General features: G+C 63.6%; 2 protein-coding genes across 4 annotated transcripts; both read right to left on the minus strand.

Moving 5' to 3' along the window:
• Window positions 1-1199: 1199 nt before the first annotated feature.
• On the minus strand, window positions 1200-12731 carry HM13 (histocompatibility minor 13). Of its 3 annotated transcripts, XM_062623864.1 has the most exons (13): window positions 12533-12731; window positions 11624-11722; window positions 10293-10375; window positions 9409-9497; window positions 8668-8753; window positions 8437-8562; window positions 6668-6725; window positions 6057-6140; window positions 5718-5754; window positions 4695-4797; window positions 4104-4189; window positions 2062-2251; window positions 1200-1576 (listed from the first exon to the last, which is right to left on the minus strand). In XM_062623864.1, exons 1-12 carry the CDS (start codon window positions 12692-12694, stop codon window positions 2101-2103), a joined length of 1164 nt encoding a protein of 387 aa, XP_062479848.1. In that variant the 5' UTR covers window positions 12695-12731; the 3' UTR covers window positions 1200-1576; window positions 2062-2100. The 3 variants fall into 3 exon arrangements, with proteins under 3 accessions (XP_062479848.1, XP_062479849.1, XP_062479850.1); XM_062623865.1 differs by lacking the exon at window positions 2062-2251; XM_062623866.1 differs by lacking the exons at window positions 1200-1576; window positions 2062-2251; window positions 4104-4189 and adding an exon at window positions 4470-4588.
• Window positions 12732-14828: 2097 nt separating this feature from the next.
• On the minus strand, window positions 14829-17446 carry REM1 (RRAD and GEM like GTPase 1). Its single transcript, XM_062623867.1, has 4 exons — window positions 17042-17446; window positions 16837-16919; window positions 15803-16007; window positions 14829-15685 (listed from the first exon to the last, which is right to left on the minus strand). Exons 1-4 carry the CDS (start codon window positions 17331-17333, stop codon window positions 15408-15410), a joined length of 858 nt encoding a protein of 285 aa, XP_062479851.1. The 5' UTR covers window positions 17334-17446; the 3' UTR covers window positions 14829-15407.
• Window positions 17447-17998: the final 552 nt, after the last annotated feature.

The following is a 17998-nucleotide window of genomic DNA, read 5'->3' on the forward strand; positions in this document are numbered from 1 at the left end:
AGGATGCTGGGGAGGGACTCTTCATTAGGGAGTGTAGCAACAGGACAAGGGGTGATGGGTTTAAACCAAAACAGGGGAAGTTCAGGTTGGAGATAAGGCAGAAGCTCTTCCCTGTGAGGGTGCTGAGGTGCTGGCACAGGGTGCCCAAAGAAGCTGTGGCTGCCCCATCCCTGGCAGTGTTCAAGGCAAGGCTGGACACAGGGGCTTGGAGCAAGCTGCTCCAGTGGAAGGGGTCCCTGCCCGTGGCAGGGGTTGGAGCTGGAGGAGCTTTAAGCTCCCTTCCACCACAAACCATCCATGATTCCACAGGCAACCCTCAGCCTGCTCCTGCCCACACAGGGGACTCCAGTGGCTACATGGGGACGGATTTGAGGCCACAGTGACAGCCGGTACCCAGTGCTGGGCAGGACCCAGTTCCAGACCCACGCCAGGGCTCACACACCGTGGCACTGAGCAGGGCCCCAGTATCCACGGAGCACTGAAGGCCGGTGGAACCACATCTGGAGTCTAGACTCAGTGACTCCGTGGGCCGGGCCTGGCTGCTGTGCCGTGCCCAGGCCCCGCTGCACTCTGTTTGCTTAGCTGGAGGTATTTAATTGGAATTAAAGTGGCCCCTCTTGTTTTTTGCGGCCGGGGCTGCTGGAAAAGGAGCTGTAAGTCATAGAAAACATCTGCAGCAGCCGGCAAAGGGTCATTAGATGGCAGAACGCGAGGCGCCACTTTTAGTGCTCGCAGCCGACGCAGGCAAGAATGGTTCAATACGGCTTTTGTGGAGGGGCTGCCAAGGCAGCAAATGCTGCCTGTTTGTTCTGGCAGTGGGCATGGCCGGAGGGATGCGGGATGCTCCCCTCCGTGTGCCAGCCCCGAGGGCGAGCAGGGAAGACACCCTAGGGATGGAGGACACAGGCAACCAGCCACGGTGGGAGCTGAAGCGGTTGTTGGAGCTGCCACCGCCTGCACTGTCCCCACCTCAGCATCTGCAGCCCTAAATGCGGGTATTGCACAGGGGGAAACCAGGCTGGGGGAAGTCCAAGCACTGGAGGAGCAGGAAGGGGACGGGCACTTGGAAACAGGCAGAGAACAGCCACGGGCCCCACGGAGAGAACAAGGCTGCGGGTGAGCCGGGGCGCGCATCCCGGTGCTGGCCCCGGTGCAGGCTGGAGCATCCTGCGCGAGCCGCGGCGCCGGTGCCTCCGTCCTTCCTCGGACACGGTTTAATAGGAGAGAAAGCAAACGCACAATACAAAATTTAAAAACCAGGCTGTGGTTTGTGCCCCCCCCGCACCCCCTTTGCGTTTGGGGGGGGGGGATCGGGGGCAGGGGCGGCCCTGGGGGGGGGGGTTGGCAGCGTACATCGATCCCCCCCCCAGCGGCTGCTCCCACACACACAACACGAGGCTTCTTTGCACAATTGTTTCGTCGTCTGTCACTGGTGGAGGGGCTGGGGGGGGCCCCGGCCCAGCGGGGTGGGGGGGGCACGGCCCCTGGGCAGCATCAATGCTCCTTCTTGGAGGCTGCTGTCATCTCGTCCTTATTGGCCCCCGGCCCCTCCGTAGGGGTCGAGCTCTCCTCGTAGCTGGGGGCGAGAGGGACAAGAGGGAGCAGTGAGCGGGGCTGGACCTGCCCTGGGGACAGAGATCCCTGCCCTGACGCAGGGGCTGGGCCGTGCCAGGCTCCAGCCACTGCCCCCCAGTGCAGGAAGCCTGATGGGGCAGAGCCCCTGCATGGTCCCCACAGACACCTCCAGGGATGGGGAGGACATCCCCAGGCCAAGCCAGCTCTGTGCCCACCACAGAGAGCACCGTTAAATAACCTGGATAGCATCACACATCCCTCCACGCCGGTGCCAGAGGGGCTGGTTAACGGGGGGAAGCCACAGCAAGACCAACAGTGCTGACACCCCACCAGTCTCACCCCTCTGGCTGCAACACACACACCCCACACCCCCCCTTCCCCCGGGGCCTTGGCAAAGGAAACCCGGGAGCGCTGCCTGCCAGCAGGAAGCACAACAGGGGCAGAGATGTCAAATCTCCCCCTTTCACTGCAGGAACCAGCCCCTACCTGGCCAGAGCGACAGACAAAGGGCACCGCCTGCCAGGGCTACATGGCACTGGGGCTTTGCTGCCGGCGTCGGCGGGGACAGGACAGTTTCTGCTGCATGGAATCAGCAAGGCTGGCCGGCGAGCCAGACACGGTGGGGAAGTGGGTAAGTCGTGGTGTGTGCGGCAAGATTTCAGCAGAGGATTCATAGCTGCGGGAGAGAGAGGAAGCAGGAGGGCAAAGGGAGAGGACGAGGACAGAAAGGAGGGAGGGGAGAGAGAGAACAAGCAGAAGAGTTTTGGAGTGAGACCGCTGCAAACCCAGCACCCTGTGCAGGCAGCCCAGGGCCCCGCCAGCCACCAGCACCAGTGAGTGCAGGCTGGGGGGAGGCTCCTGCCTGCGCTGCCCTTGCCTGCAGAGCCCAGGGTAAGGCACAGCAGGGGCTGAGACCCAGGAGAAGGCAGCTCCTGCTGGCATGGACAGAGCCAGGCAGCCAGAGCCCATAGGAGAGCAAGCCTGGGCATGGGAAAGGCAGCAGCAGAACAGCCCAGGGGCCGCACAGGCAGCAGAGCGATGCAGCAGAGCCTGCTCAAGGACAGATTCCTCACTGCTGACAGCTGATGGGGGCAGAGTGAAGGTTACTGCCTGCCTAGGGAGGCTCAGCGAGGCTGGGAGCCACAGCACTGATCCCAACGTCACCCACCTCTGCTCCATCAGCACCCTGCAGCACAGATCCTGCCCGCAGCGCTGCCTGTATTTGCTTCCACATCAGACTCTCACTGCCCTCTCCCAGAGCAGCTGACAGCTGCTGCAAGACACCACATGCAGGCAGCTCGCTGGGTGCTGGGGACACAAGGAACTGCCAGCTCCATGCTGGATCAGAGCACACCAGAGCCACACAGGGGAGATCCACCTGGTGGGATTCCTGCAGTGGGAGCCCTCCAGGCAGAGACCCATCCCTTCCCACTTCCTCTGCAGGCCACTGGAAGGACTCCAAGGGGAGCTGGAGCCAGGCCCATCAGGGCTGCAGCCCCCCAGCCTCCTGCCCTGACAGCACTCAGCAAACAGCCAGTGCTTGGTGCCAGTGCTTGATGGGGCTCTGAGCCCCGGTGCCGGGTGTCCGGGCTCCCCGGTGCCAGGCCGGGCTCGCAGCTCATCCCTCCCATTTCCTGGCACGGGAGGCGCTGCTGCTGCTGTCAGCTCTGAGTCACGGCCCCGGGAGAGCAGCAGCAGGATCCCAGGTGCACAGGAAGGACGATCCCAGGACACTCAGCGCCTGCAGCAGCGATCTCAGAAGCCAACATCAAAGGGCAGGCAGGTGCGGCAGGGCTGGGAGCCCGCTGACAGCGCTGGGAACACGCTCCTCTGCGTCTCCCAGGGGAGGGGAAGGAGCAGGGGAGGACAGGCAGCTCCTGCTGCGCCCCACTCGGCTCCTGCTTCCCCTCCGAGCAGGGGCACTGCGGAGCGGGGAGGCTGGAGGGTGCACGGCCCTGCCTGGGGACGGACGTTCCCTTCCCTCCTCTGCTTTGGATACCCTCAAACTGCACAGCTTGAGCACAAGCAGCTCAGAGCAGAGAAACAGCTCCCGGGCAGGCCAGGCCACACCGTGCAGCTCAGAGGGGACAGTGCAGGCAGGAGACAGCAGGCAGCGAGCCTGGGACATGGCAGGCTGCGAGAAGCACAACGGCACAGCCCAGGTCCCTTTCCCTGCACCCTGGGGCAGGGAGACGGCTGCAACCCCGGATGCTCCAACCCCAGGAGGGAGGCTGGGATGTGCTCAAACCAGCCCTGGCTGCTCTTGCAGCAGCTCTGGCTCCGTTCTCCCCACCCAGAGGCCCTGGGACACAATGACCAAGTCTCCGGGCTCCAGGTGCGTGTCCCACCCTCCCCTGCCTGCCGGCACACGGGAAGGCTTTGTCACCGGGGCGGAAAGCACCAGCAGATGCTGCCTGCCTGCCGGTACCGCCCCGGTACAAGCACGGACCCGCTGCCTCCACCCAGAGCGTGCCCGGAGGAACCCGTCCCTCCAGCTGTGCCCGGGCACATCTGCACGCCCCGCTCACCTGAACAGTTCGGTTACTTCTCCCTTTGCCAAAGCCACAAGCAGCGGGAACCCGATGCAGGCGGGGACCAGGTAGAGCAGAGCGGGCTGTTGGGAAGGAAAGCATCTGTTAAACCAAACCACCTTGGGAGGCCTTTAAAGCGAGCTGGCCCCAGCCCCTCTGCACTCAGGGTGTCTGGCACAGCACTGCCCACAGGGTTAATGCCCCAGAAAGCGGCTTCCAGAGCCAAGCTACCGCTGCAGCAGCACAAAATCCTCACCAGGAGGTCCTCTGAACACACTGAGGACACCCGCAGAGACCAGAGAGAGCACCCATAAAGTATGGGCTCCCAGGGCCCCTCTGAAAGACAGAGGATGGGACTTCATGGGCAGCTTGGTTCCACAGAGCCACTAAACCACAGGGCAGCCCAGCCAAAGTCCTTGTCCTAAGAGGGCTCTGCTCCAGTCAGACACACAAGCTTTGGGCAGGGAAGGTACAGGCAGACACTGGAAAAGCAAAGTGGGAGAAGGAATGCAGCGGCTTTTCCCTGGCGTGATGCAGGAACCTCATGGAGGGTCCCACGTGGGACGTGCATCTCACGGCACAGCTCACCTGGGCGTGCTTGAAGATGTGCATGATGAATATGGTCAGGCCCAGCCCGAAGATGTAGGCCACAAAGCTGGTGTAGAAATACGTGTGTGTGTTCTTCTTCAAGCTGCAGGAGAGAGCAGAGCTCAGTGAGCCTGGGTCTGGGATGCCAGCAGCCAAAACGGAGCTGGCCCAGTGCTTCCGAGCATCTCCCACTGTGCTGGGGTATGGGAGCTGTGCTCTGCTCATGCGCCCAGTCCCACGGGCATCGATGAGGTGACACCCAGTTGAGGGGCTGGGGAAGGGAAGGAGGCACGAAACCCTGCTGCTGAATGGCTGCTATGGGAGGAATCAGTGCTGGGACCCAGGGAGAGGGTCCCAGATTGCTGGGGGATGTGTGCCCTGTCCCTGGCACCCCGCTCTCAGCTCGTGCTGGTTCACTGCAGGGCAGGCCATGGGAACTGGGATTCCCAGCAGGTGCGGGCAGGATGTGGGTGGAAGCACCTGGGAAAGCTGGCACAGAGCAGAGGGGCTGTGCCACAGCAGTGGGGCCGCAGCACCACGGTGGCACCGAGACGGAGACTTTCGGTGTGGGGCAACGGCCAAGAGCTGTGTCCCGCTGTGGGGGCAGCTTCCCCATGCAGGGAAGAGCTGCCTCCTCCAACGGCAGCCTGCACTGCTAGGCACCCATCTGCATCCACGAGCACCTCCCGGGTGCCAGCACCCCCAGCGCTGTCCCACGCCATCACTGCCGCAGCACCGCAGCGCTGCCCCGTCCTCGGTGCCAGGGAGCTGGTGAGGCTCTGGGGGGGCTGCACTGCCCACAGCACCGTCTGGGAACTCAATCACCCCCACAGCTCCTATCGACTCCTCCAAGAGCTTCCCTCGCACCCTTCTGCACCATAACGGCCGCTCTGCCATCACCAAGCGCCGGAGGGGAGCACACAACCCTGCTCCCGCCTTCCCCTTCCCCTTTTGCTCTCCGCAAGCAGCTCAAACACGCAGCAAACCCGCCCCTGCGCAGAGCCTTCCCCGCCAGCCGCTCACCTGATGTCAAAGCGCAGCAGCAGGGCGATGAAGATCCCTGCGGGGAGAAGGCGGCGGTGAGGGGCTGCGGGCGGAGGGCAGCCTGCGGCGCGGTGCCCGGCCTCACAGTGCCCTCTGGCGGCACAAGGCAGCAGCACAGCCCCGGGACCGGGGTGGGAGTTGGGGGGGACCCCCTCATTCCACACAGCCCCCAGCCCACGGAGCCCCCAAACCGCCCACGGAGCCCCCAAACCCCGCAGGGGATCCGCAGGGCTCTGCATGGCCAAAGGCAAAGCGAGGCACCCACGCAGCCCGTTCAGAGCGGGGATCCCGGTCCTGCTCCCCCTCTCCTGTCCTCACCTGGAATGACAATGTCCCCCAGGCCCAGCATGGCAAAGTTGTCGGCTTCCAGCCCCTTCTCCAGCAGGTCCTGAGGGAAAACCACTGCGGGGAGCAGAGAGAGGCACAGTGAGGGGGGAGCATCTGTGCTGAGCTGACCCCAGCACTGCTGAACCTGGCACAAAGGGACCAGAGCAGGGCCCTGCCCCTGCCCTCAGCCCCCTCCTCACCTGCAGCTCCCCTTGGTCCCCTTTCCTGGCACAACTCCAGGCACCAGGATGAAAACCCAAGGGGGTTTCAGCCAGCCCGGGAGCAGGCTCCAACCCCAGCTCCAAGGACCCAAACTACTGCTCCACAAGAGCACAAATTCACCTTCCTGCTGGATCAGAGGGGTCTGTAGGGCTTTTTGCATCATTTTTTCTATAAGCTGCTAAAACTGCCCACTCTGGGGATGCACCCAATGCACCCAGCCCAGGGCAACGGAACCAGCCCTCTCCAGAGACCCTGGCACCACACAGCAACCTAAGGGGGACGGGGACACAAGCAGGAAACCTTCTGAACACATCCCACCTCTGAGCCTCCTCCAGGAGCACATTCCCCCCCCCTCCAGCACACAGGGAGCATCTACTCACGTTTTATTGGGGCCTCGAACGATTTGGCAACCGTCACCATCACGTTGGTACCAAAGACCTAGGGACAAGCAGAGGAGGCCGCGGTGACCGCAGTGGCACAGGAACAGGCACATGCTCAGCTACAGCCTCACCCCAGGGCCTGGAGCAGCCTCAGTGGCAGAGAATAGCCAAGGAGGGGCAAACCCAAGCAAGGTGCAGGCAGGGGAGCCCTGAAGTGAGCCCGCAGCCCGGGGCAGAGGGCTCAGGACTGTGCTTGCGGAGGTGAGCATGGGCAAGCAGCTCCCTGCAGATCCCAGCCAGCAGCAGGCGGCTGCCCGTGAGCCCCATCAGGGAGCAGAGCAGTTGCCAGCTCAGCTGCATTTTCTCTGAGGTCATTTATTTGCTCTGCACTATCAGCTTTAAACACTGGCATCGTTTGGGGGTGGATGCCAGCACCCAGGTCAACCACCCTTATTCCTGTTCCTTTTCATCCCCAAGCCTCCAGGCTCGGCCATACCAAAAGCAGGGCACAAACCAGGTGCTGGTGAGCACTGGGTGAGCAAGGTCCTAGAGACAGTGATTGAACAGAAACCTTAAAGCCAAGTACTGGACCCCAGATTAATGCCGCAAGCTCTGGGCATTGCCAAGAGGTGACAGGACTGCACTCTGGGACCAGGGAAAATCATCACATGTGAATCCACCCCAAGACTATGAAGGGAGCAGCAACATCCTCGATGCACTGAGGAGTTTTCCTTCCTCCCTGAAACCCTCCTTGGATCTCACTGTGATTACACCCATGCTTAGACCAAGCAACCAGTCCCTGCACAGGGGCACAATAAGAGGGGCTCCACCTCAGGCCAGCCTCTTCTGTGAGGCTCTGGCAACAGTGAGCAGTGAGGGGCACAGTGTGGCTGTCTCTGAAGCACCAGGAAGACTCTGGCACCCCGAGCAGGGCACGAGGCACCGGGTGCACTGAGCCAGAAGAGCTGAACCCTCCCCAGCTGAGAGCAGCGCAGGAAGTGGCAGAGGCCAAGGAACCACAGAGCTCGCTCTGTTAAGGAGCCTGTGACACAGGGGCAGCTCCAGCCAAGTACACAGCAACACGCAGCAGCCAGGCTCAAATAGGGAAGCATTATGCAGGCAGCTGCAGGGCTGCTGGACGGACCTCAAGGTATACATTTGGCAATGCAGTAATTCAGGAGATGGAGGCAGCAGGAAAGACTGGGGAATACGGACATTACAAGGAGCAATGTGCACTCAGGCCCATTGCAGAGAGAGAAGGAAATCCCCCAAATGAAGCTGTCAGGGCAGGGCACTGGCTGAGGGGAACAGACTGGAGACATTCCAGTGTCTGATCCTCTGTGCATGAGAGCAGAGGGATGCTGATGAAGCTGGCAGGTGATGGAGCACAGCCATACAAGCAGGATCAGTGAACCCCAGAGCAGCCTTGTCCTCCAGCCCACCCCACAGCTCTGTCAGGCATTGGGAAGACCTCAGTGGGGTCACCAGAACTGGGTATGCCACACAGCCAGGTACTCCACAGCAGCGCTGGGAGGATCCCTGCCAGCCCTGCGCTCTTTAAGGCAGAGATGAAAAGGAAATGCATTCACCGAGCCACATTCCACCCCTGTTTGACTCCATCATCACACCTCTTTGGGCTCAGAAAGTGGAAATCCTGACTACAAACGTGTGGCCAGGCAGTGTGCAGCCTCCAGAGGGGCTCAACACCAGGCACATGCTCCCCCCCACCGGCTGCACCAGCGCCCACCCCAGGGACTGCTCCTGTTTACCCAGAAGACGTCGTAGATGAAGAGGCCCCCGAGCAAGATGCAGCCTGTGCTGACGTTGTTCAAGTGCAGCAGCTCCACCCCGTTGAGGGAGAAGGCCAGCCCAAAGAGGTTGTTGGCAATCCAGTGCTGGGAACGACAGGAAAAGGAGACTTGGGTCCCGCTGCACGCACTGACTTGCATGGAAAGGGCCCGGGTCTGATCCAGCCTGGACCCTGCCTGCAGCTCACTTACCTTTCTCAGCAGGTACCAGACCCCCACAACACTGCTCAGGGCCAAGCACACCAGATCCTTGGTGTCAAACTCGTAATTCACTATTTCTGCAACAGAACAGAGAAGGTGGATGTTGGGCAGCTCCCCTCAGAGCTGCACTGACACAAACCATGGCCACGGCTGTGCCCACGAGCAAGCCCAGACCTTCTCCTTCAGGCAGACTCTGCCACATGGACAGCATCTGTGACCCTTCTGTCAACAGGGAAATTGGACTCAGGCACTGCCTGAGGCAGGGAGAGGCAAATCTCCATCCTCCTGCACCAGTTAACTCCTGATGGCAGCACTAGAAGAGTTCCCTTGCCAGTAGAGCTACTGGGTAGGATGCTTTTCAAAGTGCAAAGATCTGAATCATCAGATCAGATCTGATCCTCAGGTAAGGCAGTCACAATTGTGCTAAGGAGCTTAAATAAAGGCAGTGCATTTACAGCAGCCATAGCTCCATCCCTGCAGCGCTCTGGGATCTGCTTATGGGGTCCTGCTGCCAGCGAGAGGCAGCACAGAGGGAGAGCACCGGTGCAAGGAGACGCACAGGGCAGCCCCAGCTCTGCAGGGGCACACAAGCTCACTCTGGCTACAGAAGCACAGTGGGGAGCAGGAGGGAAGCCTTTAAGAAGGTTGTCTGAAGGGGCTGGAGGTCAAAACACCATAAGAGTAAAGGCAGAAAACATGCAGGCCCGCAGCGAGGCCGGCGAGCCAACGTACCCTCCTTGCTCTCCCCGGAGCCCTCGGTGAAGAGGAGCTGGTACTGTTTGTTGGGGAAATTTGCAGGGAAGAATCTGTTCATCATGGGGCTGAAATGAGAGGGGTAGAGAAGGGCAGTTGGACAGGACACCCTGGAGGAGGTGCTGCCCAGCACGGATGTCAGCCCACACCCTTCCCAAGACAGGGAACGCTGGGATTTGCCACGTCAGGGACCAGCAGCAGCCCCAGCTTCAGGCACCAAGCTGCAAACATGGGACCTTGACCTCCCCAGAGGTCTGATCTGTCCTTATGCGACAGTCCCTCAAAAGGGTAAGAGATACAGAAGGGAAGACCCACCACAAGGACCCCCGGACACTCAGAACTGGCTGGGCCACCACCACATGGCTCTTGTGTGGAACCAGGAACAGGGGTAAAGCCATTGCCCAGCACCAGCCAAGGGAAAGCAGTGGGTCCCCAACACCCTGGAGCTCAGGAAACAGGAAGCCAGTTTGACTGTTTCAGTTACTGTTACAGCTGGAGCTTTCAACACCTAATGCCAAGCATCAGGGTGAGAGGCAGGGGATGTCACTGCGACCTCCAGCTGCTGCTTCAGCCATCCCAGTAGCACTGGTACCAGGGAGCTCACCCTGCACAGGGCAGCGAGGACTGTGCCAAGCCACAGCAGCAACTCAGGATGAGCTGGCCTTGCCCCATGATGTGGCCACCTACACCTCCAGCAGCTCCCCAGGTGATGCTGTGCAGGGTACTGGGTTACTGGGACCCCTGAGACTTTGGTTCCCCCACGAGGAAGGGGTCACACCACCAAGGGACAACACCCCAAGAGCTGCAGGGCAATGGGGCGGCCTCAAACACCCATCTCATTCACAGCCTCCCCTCTGCTGTACCTGATGGTGTGGGACAGGGCGAGGATCCCCAGCACGAAGAAATACATGGAAAGCAGAAGGTTGATGTACTCTTGAGAGAATATCTGCAAGGCAAATCCAGAGAGGGGGTTCATAACCGCAGTGTCCTCCCCACCTACAGCACTGCACTGTTTCCTCCTGGCAGCTGCTGTGCCAGTGCTCCAGGGAGAGGAGAAGAATAGCTGGAATAACCCAAATTCCTGCACCGCTGATGGGAGATGAGTTGGAAATAGCCGTGTGCTCACAGAACAAGCACTGGGCCTGTGAGCTGGCATGCTGCTTGGGTCAAAAAATAACTCCTGTGTGGCAGAAAGGAGGACAGAGCCTTCCTGCATGTGTCCCCTTGCAGAGCTGGGGCAGGGAGCGAGGCACAGCACTGCTCCTGGGGGGCTGCCCCAGCAGAGGGGAGCAGCAGTACCCCCGGGGTCAATAGAAGTCCTGCCCCCAACACACACTGAATCCCACCCCGACAGCCCAGCACAGGGGACCCCAGCTCTCCTGGCAGAGGGGGTGGAACAGGGGGGCTCATGGCTGCAGGTATTAAACGGGCAGAGCTGCTCATCATTCAGCAGGGCCCTGCTGCACATCCAGCACTCCTCTTCCTGCTGTCTCATCCCATCCAGGAGCAAGCAGCAGTTGGCTGCTGTGTGGTAACTGCAGCATTCCCAACCTTGCAGCCTAAACCTCTCCTAATGGCCAGGCAGGAGCATCCCAGCACCCCGCAGGCAGCCCAGGACAGCAGGGCTGGAAGCTGGAGCGCCAACAAGACAGCTCTGGAAGCATAACATGGAAAAAGCAGCACTTCATAGAGCCATGGAATGGGCTGGGGTGGAAGGGACCTTAAAGCTCCTCCAGCTCCAACCCCTGCCACGGGCAGGGACCCCTCCCACTGGAGCAGCTTGCTCCAAGCCCCTGTGTCCAACCTGGCCTTGAACACTGCCAGGGATGGGGCAGCCACAGCTTCTCTGGGCACCCTGTGCCAGCGCCTCAGCACCCTCAGTTTGACACTCGGTGGTCCCCAGCACCCTCCGGTTTCAGTCAGGCCCCAGGGACAGGCGGAGCTCAGGGGTGCCCTCACCCCTCGGCTGCTCTCCAGAGCCAATGTGTGCACAAGCAGGCTCCAGCTCCCCCGAGCTGGGATGATTCAGGTGAGACCCGATGGCCTCCCACACGGGGACCCTGAGCAGCTCAAGCTGGGCAGCCTCACACGTTCTCTGTCCCAACACTGAGGGCCAAAACTGGAGTCAGCCCCACTCCGGGCGCTCCTGCCCCAGCCCTGGGACATGCCAGGCCCTGCCGATGTTCTCACTTACTTTAAAGAAGAGGTAGAGCCCCAGAAGGGTGCAACTGGCAACGATGGGGAAGCGAGCAGCATCACGGCTGGTAATGGTCTCTGGCATCTCCGAGGAGTTCTGGGGAGGGAAGGGGAGGACAGGAGAGGCTCAGACCCTGTTCTGCCTTCATACCCAAGCAGGAGGTGAATGCACGCAATGAGCAGGGACTGGGGTGGCTTCGGGATCCTTCCCGGAGGTGGGGCCGTGACACAGGCAGAGCGTGAGGTGGAAAAGCAAAGCCCACCCGCAGCCTTCCAGGGGCTGCCACCATTTACTGCTTACGTCCTCTTGGAGAAGGGAAAATACAACCCCTGTGCTGGTGTCGCTCCTTCCCCCTGCCCAGAGGGCTGCTGGGCTCCCACCTACCCATCACCTCTGAGCAATGCTCCTCTCCAGCCACCCTCTTACCCCTCACCTCGCTCCAGGGATGCTCCTTGTGCCCAGGAGCCTTTAAGGACGAGCACTAAACCAGACCGGGCAAAGCAGCCCCTCTCCTGAGCATCTCCGGTGCACTTCAGGTCCCAGGTGCTACGGGAGCCAGGCGAGAGCAGCGCAGCGGGAGGCAGGGACGGGGGCTGCGGGCAGGAGCGGCGGCAGCACCGCCGGGACCAGCCCCGGTGCTGCGGGGCGGGGGAGCAGACCCACAGCTCCCCGCCCCCCAACCCAATCCCCACCGCAGCATCTCCAGGGGCAGGCTGGGAGCTTGGCAGCGCTTGGATTCACCGGGGCAGCGAGGACGGGGCTGGAGAAGCCCCGGGGCATCCCCCCCAAGAGACCCAGCGGGGCGCGGGTCTTTGCCGGTTGTGGGGGGGGGGAAGACGGGGACCGGGAGCGGCGGCGGGACGAGGCCTACGGGCAGCGGGGGGTGGCGGGGCGGCCCCGCGGTACCTTGCTCTTGGCGCAGCTGACGGAGCGCAGCGCCCCGAAGAAGATGGGCAGCAGCGCCATGAGCACCAGGCTGCCGTAGGCCAGCGCCATGCCCTCGGGGGTGGCGGGCGGGCGGGCGGGCCCGGGCCCGGCGCTGCCGTTGTGCGCCGCGGCCTCCTCCATGGCGCCGCGCTTCCGGAGGGACACGTCCTCTCAGCGGCCGGAAGTTGCGTCACCGCCGAGACCACGCCCCCAGCATCCCGCTCCGCGTTGCTAGGAGACCGCCCCGGCCCCGGGGGTACCCCGGGTACCATCCATGGATCGCAGCATCCCGGTGCGGTTTGGGATGAAGGGAGCTTAAAGCGCATCCAGCTCCATCCAGGGACCCCTCCCACTGGAGCAGCTTGCTGCAAGCCCCTGTGTCCAACCTGGCCTTGAGCACTGCCAGGGATGGGGCAGCCACAGCTTCTCTGGGCACCCTGTGCCAGCGCCTCAGTACCCTCACCGGGAAGAGCTTCTGCCTTGTGTCCTGCGGGCACTACCAGCATCCCCATGGCCTCCCTCGGTGAAGAGCCCCTCCATAAGGATGCTTCCCAAACAGCAGGGATCCCCTCTGCTGCTGCTGGGCTGGGGCCAGGATCTGATGGAAAATTGGCTGGAATGGGTGTTTTCCTCACAAAAATTCCCTCCCCCCCACGCCACCCTCAGCCCGGCTGCATCCTGAGCCCCCCCCCTCCTCCTCCTCCTGCTCCCCTGTGCCGTGCAGCCCCATTGCCCTCGCTGGGTGCGAGGGGCACAGAGCAGCACGCGGTACAGAACAAGGCTTCATTTATTGGTTCAATTCATTTCCCCTTTTTCCTCCCAACTCTTCTGTCCGTGGAGCAGATGATTCACAGCCCCCAGCCCCATGCGAGGGCAGAGCCCCCCTGGATCCCTGCCAGCGGCGCTGCCCGTTCCCCACAGAGGAGGTGGCCGGGCAGGGGCAGGCAGCGCGGCCGGGCTCACCCCGTGCTCCCGCCCCACTGCCCGCCATGGGCTCCGGGCAGGGCTCCGGGACGGGATCTCCTCCTGCTGCTGTCACCGCTGCTCCCCATGGGAGCGCTGCATAACGGGATGGGTGCTCCAGGGCAGGGGGGGGAGAATGGGGTGAGGGGGCTGGAGGAGGATGGGGCCATAATGGGACCATCGCCCATCTCCGTGTGTGCTGGGGTCCAACCATGGCACCCACCAGTGCGGGGCTGGCAGCTGGCTCAGCACCGGTGCTCAGGGCTCTGCCAGCAGGGAATGGGTTTTGCCCTGGGATGGGATGGACTGAGGACATCAGACAGTTGTGTGTCCAGAGCCTATGGGGTACCGTGTCCCAGGAAGGTGCTGAGCAGCAGGACCGGTGGCACTGGGACCAATGGCACCACTGGGAATGGCACCGGGGAGCAGATGGGTCTGGGGGAGATCACACTGAGGTCAACGGATGGGTCACACAGGGGTGGTGGCATTGGGGTGGTGGCACTGGGGCAGCCCCTGAGCTCCCGCTGGAGGGGCTGCAGCCCCCAAGCCCGGCACTGCCTGCCCCAGATATGGGCCACATCGGGGGTCACGGGCAGCCCTGGCCCCCGCAGCGCCTCCTCCTTCCTTCCTCCCATCCTTTCCCAGCGCCTCTCCACGGCCCCCCTCGGCCTCTCCTCCCACCCTCCGGCGCGGCCGCATTTTTCTGGGTTTGAGCTCATTCTTTCCACTCCCCTCTCCTCCCGCTGCCAAGTTTCCATCCCGCGGCCCCCCCGCGCCTCCTGCCGCAGGGAATCGCCGGCTGCAGCTGCGGGAGCCGCAGCGGCATCGGGACCCCTCAGCCCCGGCGCGGCAACGCCGTGTGACCGGCGGCACCGGGACCCGGGGCGGTGCGCGGGGCAGGGATGCCCTGGAACAAAGCCACCATCACCGATGGCTCGGGGGCCCCCTGCCCCGCTGTCCCCGCTTTGACCAGCCCCAACCAGCGGCTCCCTACGCTCGAGCCGCAGAGCGAACGGAAACTCCTGACCCGACCCCCGCTCCCTGCTCCCTTCTGGCTCCGGGCCGGGGCTGCGGAGGTCACCGGTTACCCCGCGGCGTCCCAGGAGCAGCCCCCGGGGCCCCTGGGGTCACCGCTGCTCGCTGTAGCCCGGCACGTCCCGGCCCAGAGCGGCAGCGCCGCGGCCCCTGCAGCCCTCCCGGCCCCTGCCCGCCGCTGCTGGAGCTACCGGGTGCCTGGCGGGTCCCAAGCCACTGGCAAGGAGCTGGGCTTGAATCCATCCACACGGCTCAAGGATGCAGCTCCCCGCAGCAGGGACCAGCCCCCCCCACCCCCCCCCGCCGGAGTGGTTTATTCTGCAGATCGAGGTTTTTCCCCGTTGCACCAGTACAGACACAGCAGAAAAACCTCGCTCTGAGAACCACCAGTGCCAGGAGGATGCGGGACAGAGCCCCGGGCGATGCTGCCGGGGCTCCCCTGGTCCCTCTCCCCAGCCAGGCTCCAGGATGTCCTCGATGTTGCCACCACCATGGTGCCCTCACCGTGTCCTGTGTCCTCCCTGCTGTCCTGTGAAGGATGGGCACCGCGAGCAGGACCTGCCACGCTCCCAGGGCATGGCCACCCCTCACCTCCGCTGCCCAGGAGCAGCTGTAACCCAGGATCCCACCCTCTGCTCCATGAGCGCAGCCCAGGGGATCCGGCCCCACTTGTCTCTGTTCCTGGAGGGGACGTGGCTGGATCCAGAGCATCCCTCAGCACCGGTTAAACCAGCTCCACATCCCCAGCATCGCTCTGGTCCTATCTGGGCTCTCCACGGAGCCACCGGCCACGCTGCTGGTGGAGAGGGCAGTCCCAGCCTGGGTGTGCGGAGCGCTGGGCAGGCACCGGCGGCTCTCAGAGCACAGACAGGTCGTGGCAGGACTTGGAGCGGAACTTGAGGGCCACCTTGCTGCTGTTCCTGGCCACCAGCCTGTCGAGGAAGCGCCGGGCTCTCTTGGTGAGGCTCTCCTTGCGCCTGTGCCGCTGCGCAGGGCGCGTGTGGGGCTCCTTGCCCCCTCGGCGCAGGCGGAGCTGCCGCACCACCCCCTCGAAGAGCTCGGCCACGTTGTGCTGCAGAGCCGCCGATGTCTCGATGAACTTGCAGTCGAACACGGCAGCGCACGCACGGCCCTCTGCAAGGGAAGGGCAAGGAGGGGACGTGGCCCCGCTGGCACCCCGAGCGCTGCCGCACGGCTGGGACGAGGGGGCAGCCACAGGGGGATGCAGAGGGACCCCCCAGCCCCGCTCACCTTCAATGGAGACTTCGCGGCTCCGCACCAGGTCGCTTTTGTTGCCCACCAGGATGATGGGGATGTCCTCGGGCTGCCGAGCGCGGCGCAGTTGGATGCGCAGCTCCGAGGCGCTCTCGAAGCTGCCTCGGTCCGTGATGGAGTAGACGATGACATAGGCGTTCCCGACCTGCAGGCACTGGCTGCGGCACTGGCTCCCCTTGCCCTGCCACCATATGGGGAGTGACATGTCACAGCTCTGCGGGGGCTGCTGGCAGCGCCCCAGTACCCATGGGACCTGCCAGCGCACCCCACCAGCCCCTACACCATGGAGAGCGGACCTGCGACCCCATTAATAAAGCACAGATTAAAATCTTCTGATTTTGGGGGGTGTTTGAGCGTTTCCTCCTCTCCCAACAACAAACCGGGGCCGTGGGCTCAGTTTGGCTCCAGCCCCAGTCGCAGGGACCGGTGACACCCGCAGGAATGCAGCACGGAGCGGGGCAAAGGGGTGTTTTGAGGGAGGCAAAGACAGTGGTGGTGGCATTTCTGCCCGGGAGGTGCCTCCGTGCGCTGGGCGGGAGGGATGCCCCGTGCCAGGCTCCCGGGGCCACCGCTCTGCCGGTTAAAGCACGTGCCCTGGCTGGCAGCACCGGCTCACGTGGATTTGCTCAGTTGGCTCCTTCAGCCTCAGTCCCAAACCATTTCCATTCGTTTCAAACGGGCTGGCACCACGTTCCTTCCCTGCAATCCCTTCTCCCTCCCGGCCCAACCCTCGCGCGAGGGGCTCCTTGTGCCCACCCCACAGTGCACATGATGGGAAAGGTGGGCAAAGAGCAGCTCAGAGATGCGACCCCAGCCCCTGTCTTGCCCAGATGCAACCCCAGCCCCTGTCTTGCCCAGCGTGTTCCCCAGCTCTGCTGCAAGGGCAGCAAGCAGCGAGAGCCAAGGACACGGCAGGGAGGCCCCAGAGAGGCTCCAAAGCAGTGGCTCGGCCTGTATGGCATCCCCTGGGCACGTCCCAGGGGCGCAGCGGTGCCCATCCCCGGCCATACCCGCTGCTCCGGCTCCCACGTGTCCATCACGAGCAGCGTGGTCTCCTCACCGTCTACACACAGCGTGCGCTCATAGGCGGCCTCTGCAAGACACCGGGAGAGCCCAATCGGTGCCAATGGCCACCGCCGGCTCCACGCTGATGGGGTTTGCCCGTTGTGGGGCTGGACACGCGCCACCAGCCCGTTACCTCCTGCAGGCACCCACCTCCGTGCTGCTCCAGCAGATCCCGCTCCTGGACGCCGGCGAAGAGGCTGGCCAGGCTGCTCTTGCCCACGCCGGGGTCCCCCAGCAGCACCACGCGGTACAGCGGCTCCCAGGCGCCGGAGGAACCCGAGGACTCGGAGGACCAACTGCCGCGGGGGGCCGCGGCCCTGGCGCCCGGCTCGGAGGAGCGGTGCTCCAGCTGCGGGTGGCAGGAGACCCCCGGCCGCGGCACAGGGGTGCTGGCCCTGCGGCGGAGCGGGCTGTGGCTCCCGCGCTGCGTGTTCAGGGTCATCGGCGGCGACCAGGGCCGCCCGAGCACCGGGGCGCGGGGCCTCTGTCAGTGCCGGTGTCGATGCCGGTGTCGGTGCTGGTCCCAGCGTCACTGCAGATGCTGGGGTCACTCCCGGTGCCAGTCCCGCTCCCGGCGCCGGTGCCCGCCTGAGCCGCCGGCAGCACGGACACAACTTTCCTCGGGACAGAGCCGCCGCCGCCCGGCCCCGGGCTTTAAACCAGGGAGGTGGAGCCGCTCCCCGCGGCCGGTCCCTCCCCCGCCGGTCACAGCCTGGCCCGCAGCGGCCCCGGTCCCCTGCCCGGTCCCGGAGGTCCCCGCGGGGCTCCCGATGCCGCAGAAGGGTTGGATCCCCCGGGGCGCGTCCCCTCGATCCCGGGGAGCAGCCTTCGGACCGAAACCAGCCTTGGGTCTGTAGAGCCAGTGAGGGAAGGCAGAGCCGGAGGCTGGCTTGGCAAGGGCAAGAGCCAGAGTTGGTTTGATCTGAGCCCAGTGGCTGGCCAGGACCAGGGGCAGTCCCAGGACACCCTTCAAGGGCAGAGCATAGCAATAGGGAGGCACCTTTGGCTTTGACCCCTCCCCAGTAGCTCTGCTCCCAGGGCTCACCCCATGCACCTTCCGAGGGACCGCAGCCATGAGCACAGCGCAGGAATGATGGCAACACCTTT

This window comes from Pezoporus occidentalis, unplaced genomic scaffold (genome assembly GCF_034315485.1).
Source record: "Pezoporus occidentalis ecotype Australia unplaced genomic scaffold, CSIRO_AGI_Poc_V1 ctg259, whole genome shotgun sequence".
NCBI lineage: Eukaryota > Metazoa > Chordata > Aves > Psittaciformes > Psittacidae > Pezoporus > Pezoporus occidentalis.

Excerpts from the sequence above, each read along its gene's own strand:
- HM13 (XM_062623864.1), bottom strand. The coding sequence starts at position 12,694 with ATGGAGGAGGCCGCGGCGCACAACGGCAGCGCCGGGCCCGGGCCCGCC. Across the intron at positions 8,754-9,408 it reads CTCCGGGGAGAGCAAGGAGG|AAATAGTGAATTACGAGTTT; the intron begins GTACGTTGGCTC and ends GTTCTGTTGCAG. Across the intron at positions 6,726-8,436 it reads TCATCTACGACGTCTTCTGG|GTCTTTGGTACCAACGTGAT; the intron begins GTAAACAGGAGC and ends GCTTGTCCCTAG.
- REM1 (XM_062623867.1), bottom strand. The coding sequence starts at position 17,333 with ATGACCCTGAACACGCAGCGCGGGAGCCACAGCCCGCTCCGCCGCAGG. Across the intron at positions 16,008-16,836 it reads CGTGGGAGCCGGAGCAGCGG|GGCAAGGGGAGCCAGTGCCG; the intron begins GTATGGCCGGGG and ends ATATGGTGGCAG. Across the intron at positions 15,686-15,802 it reads CCGCGAAGTCTCCATTGAAG|AGGGCCGTGCGTGCGCTGCC; the intron begins GTGAGCGGGGCT and ends CTTCCCTTGCAG.